We start from the raw sequence: 6,609 nt of genomic DNA on the forward strand, positions 1-6,609 counted from the left end.
AACACCGCACCGAGGTACACGATCGAACGGATCATGCTTTTCAACATTACTGGTCCCGGGGAAGGTAAGACCTACGCAAACAATGTGCTGAACTATCAGTTCAGGAGGATAAGAGGTTGCATAGAGACACTGACATCTTTCACCCCGCAAGCTTTCAAGTACAAACAGAAGAGGAACGCCTGTGTGGTCATGATAGACGATGCGCACATAACCCACGAGAAGAACATAAAAGCTGTAGACAGAGAGTCCAATGTGATCCCCAACACGTTCAAGAACCTCCTGGATACAAGCGTACTGGAGAGCGACGTGGTGACCAGAGACGCGAGCAGCGGCAAGGTCGACACCGTCAAGTATCAGGCCGTGCACAACTGCGGCTTCGTATGGAACACCAACACAATGGGGTTCGTGAGCAACGCCTGGGCCGATCGTTGTCTGATCATGGAGTCTGAGTTCCCCAAGTGCATGACACGCACGCGTAGCACTAAGCAGATACAAGACACGGTGGAGAAACGCAAGATGGAGCGCATAGCTGCAGTGTGCCTTTACAGACAGAACCTAATCCAGTCAGCTACAATGATCGGCGAGTCTGAGATCATGCAGTTCAGCTCGAGGTTCGACGTCGCGAGAGATGCCTGCGTGGCCGCCCTATACGCAAGTCACATCGTGTGTACCGGAGTAATCAGTCGTAGGGTTTCATTCTGCATCAACCAGCTCGTCTTTGCCGAGGCCATGAAACTAGCGTGTCACTTTGTGTTTGACATATGGATCCCTCCGTGGACCGAAATTCCAGACGAGAAGGATTACCCCGAGTTGAGGGCTTACATGAAACGACTGAACGAGTGCAGACTCGAAGCTTTAAACGAGCTGTCCTTCGGACAGGTCTGCCTGGAGACCAACTCTGTCTACAAGCTGTGCGTCGCGGCCTGTCTACCGGACATATGTCCCCGTGCGGTGGATATACAGGGCAACTTCGCCTGCAAGGTACTAGGGTATATCTTAACCCAGATCCACGAGCAGCACCTGTCGACCAGCTTGAAAAATGAACACTTGTGCATCGCAGGTATAGATGACATGTTTTTCTCAGAGAAGGACATCGAGTGCGGCAGTGATGCGGCGCATGAAATGATCATGCTGTGCTCGACGTGCAAGGTGCCGGTTCGCGAGTGGAACCCTGCGGTAATGAAAAATTACAAGCTGTGCACGTACAGATATGCAACCAACAAAACCTCGCACACGAGGAAAGGACACTCTAATCCTCAAAAGAAAGTGGGCTCTATCACGGTCCCACTCGAAGCCGTGTACGATATGCTGGCCCTATACGCTCCGGGTTCTCACTCAGAGTTTTGGACTCAGTTGGGCGCGAAGATGGTCGACGCCTATGATAAAGGAGACTTAGATGGTGGCAATGCCTTTGGTCAGTGTTCGGGAATTGACGATGAGCCTCCTAGGCTGATGTTCACCTTGGACTTCAACAAGGACCCAGTGTGCTCTGTAATACTGGAAGCAACAGCTGCAATTGAGCCCCTGAACGAACTCACATTCACCAAGTGTGCGCTGGGAGGGGAGATCTTCCAGTGCTCTGCGCCTTTGTATTACGGGGGCGTTATCAGAAGGGCGATGCGTCAGAATGCTCCTAAGGGGGCTTGCAACAAAAGGCATTTGAGAGAGTCTAGACTGGGTCCAAGAGGTACCTTCCACGGGCCCAGACTGAGCGTGTACTCAGTCGAGTACTCTGGCGTACCCGTGAAAAATGTGAGCTCGTTTTGTACTACGCGCACTGTCTATCATCAGGACAAGATAGCCTTGAATGTCAACCGCGATAATCGGGGACACCTGGTCGAACTAGAGGAAGATTGGGAGTGGAAGGATGCAGTTGATGTGTTTGACAGCATTCACGGCACTGACGTGTTCTCAGTCGATATGTTGAAACGGGACTATGCTGCTACAATGGTGGTCGTAAAGGGAGAGGTCATGACAGCTAGGACTCGAAAGTCGTCGAAACTCAGTGTCATGCTGAAAGGTCTGAGTGAATCGAATGGACAAGCAGCACTAGCCATGCGAAAGGGTCTCACGCCTTGTGACACTCAAGATGCAACTCAAAGGCGACAACCTGCAAGAAAGTCACCCAGCCGGGCGCGTAAAAGGAGTGAAGCACAGCAATCCAGAGACTCCCTAGACGCACTGAGTGTGAAGAGGAGAAAATGCACCAACGAGGATGTAGAAAATTGACATGTGAACCACGTGACGTTTCATACATACATACATACATACATATACACACTCACAAAGAATACTCAAAGATGAAACACTATTATTGAAAGAATGACAACCTGTGTCGCCTTCTTCTGTCAAACACGACAATAAAAAAAACCTAAAACACCTAACACTGTGTCATTGACTTATTGGTTTCTGAATCCTATCTATGAAAAAGTGATATCTTCAGTCAGAACCTTGCTGACTCCACAGGAGCAAATGACGCTGTGCACCTGCATGTATGACAGTATTATCTGGATAATAAAAAACCCAAACGCCTTTGAACAACACTGAGTCATTAGGTACCCCATATCAATGCTGTTTTATTATGTTTTGTTCAGGTTTTTTTTTTGTGTGTGCTTAGGATCCTCCGCCGATGATCAACATGTTCTTTGAAACCTGTATATATTTTGACAAAACCCTGAGGGTTTCAATCACTCGAACTATGTTTTATTGTAACAATAAACGTGATTCTGTACACCCTGGGAGTGTGTGATCTTGTGTGATATACAATGAAATATATATATATATATATATATATATATATATATATATAATGAAAACCAATGGACAATAGTGACAATAGCGATGGGTTTATTTCACAGTTAAAACAACACTTTGCTTAGCACGTTCTCCCTCAGTCAGGTCCGTTGCAGTGGTAGTCCTTGACAGTCCTCGTCACTCTTTGGTTATGTTGTGGATTGTTCACAGGTGGAACTGGTCCACTGTGACCCTGCGCGTTTACATTTCGGTGTATCAATCCTTTGGGAAACAGGTGTCAAAGTCTTGCGGAGCCTCATGACAATAAACAAAGTGGGACTAGTGATGCAGTACATGTTTCCTATGGCCGTGCAGACATTAAGCACCACGTATCTAATCTCCTCATATTCGACGTCCCTATATTTGACACGTTGTCGGTAATATATGGCACTTACGATCCAGGGTATCCAGCAGCATATGAACAACGTAACTGTGAGGAAGGGCAGCACTTGAGCTCTTCTCAGATTCGCACCAAAGGAATTGCGGTTTAAGTGCTTTCTCACAGTGTACACTATCATACCGTTGCAGTAAACGAGCACAAGTATGGGTATGAAGAAACACATGGTTGTCCTGGTCCAGAAGGTGGCAAGCTGGTAACGATGAGGCATATCATTGAAACACATCACGTTGTCCTTGGATACGGGACGAACGGTGTAATAGCATATGTCCACAAGAGCAGAGAGTGTAGGCACACAGGCGCACAGTCGACACACAAGCCTCCTCCTGTCAGAACTGTGTCTCTTCGGGACCAGGCCCTTGAGTGTTGACCTGTTGTTCACCACCTTCATGTATCTTTCGATGTTGATGTAGGCCATGAGAAATATGCCGTACTGGAAACTGAACTGTGGGGACACAAAAAAACAAAAACAAAACAAATCTCTTTAGATGAGCTGAAAGGCAGGCGTGTGTTTGAGTATGTGTTTACGGTATTTTAGAGTGGTAGTACTCACTGTCATCACTCCTGTCATCAGTTTGCACACCAGGTAGCCAAACACCCAGCCCTTCACGAGAATCATCTGAGTGACCCACACAGGCAAAGTCAGCAAAGTGGCCATGTTACAGACTCCCAGATGTGAAAAGAACACGTCGAGATCACGGACACGCCTAGCTGAGTCCTTACGAGAGATCATGATTATCATGTACATGTTGACAACCAAGCCTGTGATCATAACGAGTCCATGAAGAAGAGGGATGTAAAAGGTGCGGCTGTATTCGTAGAGATAGTGATGCGAACCTGACGGGTAGTTCGTACTAGTGAAGAGCGTAGAATTGGTGAATGTAGCATTTTCAAATGTTACATGGGTGGTGGAGAGTTGCTCCATACCGATCTGCGTGGTGACACAGGCTGCTGACAACCTTTGCAGCAACAACACAGAGACTTTAAGTACGCTCTGTGTGTGTCCCCAGCTTCCCAACCGCTGTAGTCGGGTCCAATACAGGGATTAGTCCAGCCATCGAGGTTTTGGTCCAACTGCTATAGTCGGGTCCAATACAGGGAAAAGGTCTGGTCATCGAACCAAACCATTGCTGTATATAATACCATCATATTGACAGGGTATCTAATCCTTCAAACACTTTGGGGTTTGTTTGTTTTTTGTTTTTTTTTTGCGTCAGCAACAGTCTCACTTTCAGAAATGGAGAATTACCAGAAAGGCTCCATTATTGGCCGAGGCGCATACGGAACTGTGTACAAAGTCACGTGTCTGAAGACTGGAAAGGCGTTTGCTCTGAAATGTCACAACTCCCCTGTGGTAGAGGATGAAGACATTGTAGAGAACGATTCAACAATTGGTGTAGAGGATGCGACCGTGAGAGAACTCTCCTGTCTCAGTGCACCGAGGGGTCACAACCCCCCTGTGGTAGAGGATGAAGACATTGTAGAGAACGATTCAACAATTGGCGTAGAGGATGCGACCGTGAGAGAACTCTCCTGTCTCAGTGCACTGAGGGGTCACCCCAATGTGATTCAGATACACGATCTTTTCATTGACGGTGAGAATATCGCCATGCTCATGCCCTACGTTCCCTACACCTTGACAGTGATTCACAATGGACATGGTCTGAAAGTCTACTACGACCTTGGTAAAGCAGTACAGGTGATTCCGTTGAGTTTTGTGGCTCACTTTTCCGTTCAGGTGGCCAATGCCCTGTCTTACATGCACGGGCGTAATATAATACACAGGGACTTGACACCTCGTAATGTGCTGCTGACAGAAGATCTGACCGTTAAGGTGGCAGACATGGGCCTCTCGAGACAATCCTCCAAACGGATGAGTCCAAATGTGGTAACGGAGCCCTACAGAGCCCCAGAACTGTTTGGTGACGCCCCAGACACCAGTCGGAAAGATTACACTTGTGCCATAGACATGTGGAGTCTGGGGGTGATGATAGCAGACGCGATGGAAGGAAAGGTTGTCTTCGCGGAGCGTGATAATGACAGTGGAACTGTGTCCACGTACGACATCATTGTAAAGACTTTGTGTCCAAGAAACCATGTTAGTGCACCAGTCACTTCCTGGGACATTGACGATGTAATGCCCAACGTGATGGAGTGTACTCTAGTGAGAAGAATCGTCCTTCAATTACTGACTTTCCGTGAGAATGAGAGACTCCTGGCCCATGAGCTGCTGCAAGACCAAGAATGGGTGCAGGCTGCTCATATGACCGAGGGAGACAAAAATATGGTCATACACCAGATTCAGCAACAACAACGACGACGACAAGCGAGCAAGCGATTCTAGTCAAACAACACCAGGACTGCATAGAAATGGTTCATTGTATTCACATTTATTTTGTACATTATTCATTGTACAATGATGCATGTATGTTTACAATACCAACAAAAATAAACATTGTATATCCTCACAATAACTGTGGTATATCTGCTTGCAGGACAGGCTGTCTGCTATTCAAACACGATTGTATGAATCAGCATCGTCATTGCAATGACTATCATGACACTGTAGGGTTTGAAAGTATTCCCAGTAGACCTCCACGATTTTTCAAGTTCGTCCATCATCCTCACGATGTCTTGTATATCTAGAGAGAGAGAGAGAGAGAGAGAGAGAGAGAGAGAGAGAGAGAGAGATGTGATTGTAATAAAAAGCTACATAGTATCATGATGAAACTGACCAAAAAACGCACAACGTACCTTCACTCACGTTGACCAGGCCTGCGCCCGTTTCGACACTATCCAGCTCCTTGAGATCCGGTACTCTAATGGGTTGTCTGGTTGTCGTTGTAGTTGTCGTTGTAGTTGTCGTTGTAGTTGCTGCGGCAGTAGGAAGTGTGGATGTAGCAACTTGAACATCTGAGCAGCTTGCGTTGACCTCTCCGTGTCTCTGATACATGTAATACTGCCAGGACGATGCATCAACTCCAATTCCAATTCCAGATCCACGAAATGCTGTCCCGTTGTCAACCAGGAAACAGCAGGAACCCAGACTTTGTTCTTTGCTCATAGTGTCATTCCACACTTCGTTTAAACTCCACATTTGCTTATTGTGGTATTGTGCTAGCCTGGAGATTCGAATGACACCCTGGAGCGGGGCAATGACTGCAGCCTTCGTCCCTGTGTCAACCTTGGCAGTGTAGTAAAACATACCACACGTATCACTGTTTACTCTCAAATAGAAAGTCTCCTTTCCAATCCTGTACATGCCTTCGTCTGTACACGTGAGAAAGCGAATGTTGACTTGGTAGCCCAGAGAGTTCATCGTCAGCTCGTATATCTGGTAAATAGCGTACATGGGTTCTCGGTCTTTCTGGAAAAACTGATTAGGACTCTGCAAGTACCCCGGCAGCGTGACAGTGCTA

The 6,609-nt window shown here is 47.0% G+C and overlaps 1 protein-coding gene across 1 annotated transcript; it reads left to right on the plus strand.

Moving 5' to 3' along the window:
- Window positions 1-4,427: 4,427 nt before the first annotated feature.
- LOC311254088 (cyclin-dependent kinase 2-like) lies at window positions 4,428-5,534 on the plus strand (the record flags this gene model as incomplete). The annotated part of the gene is made up of 1 exon (XM_084384500.1): window positions 4,428-5,534. The coding sequence occupies one exon, from the start codon at window positions 4,428-4,430 to the stop codon at window positions 5,532-5,534; it is 1,107 nt and encodes a 368-aa protein (XP_084240626.1).
- Between the last annotated feature and the right edge of the window lie 1,075 nt (window positions 5,535-6,609).

Source organism: Pagrus pagrus, assembly GCF_965226575.1.
Source record: "Pagrus pagrus genome assembly, contig: HAP1_SCAFFOLD_289, whole genome shotgun sequence".
In the NCBI taxonomy this organism is placed as follows: Eukaryota; Metazoa; Chordata; class Actinopteri; order Spariformes; family Sparidae; genus Pagrus; species Pagrus pagrus.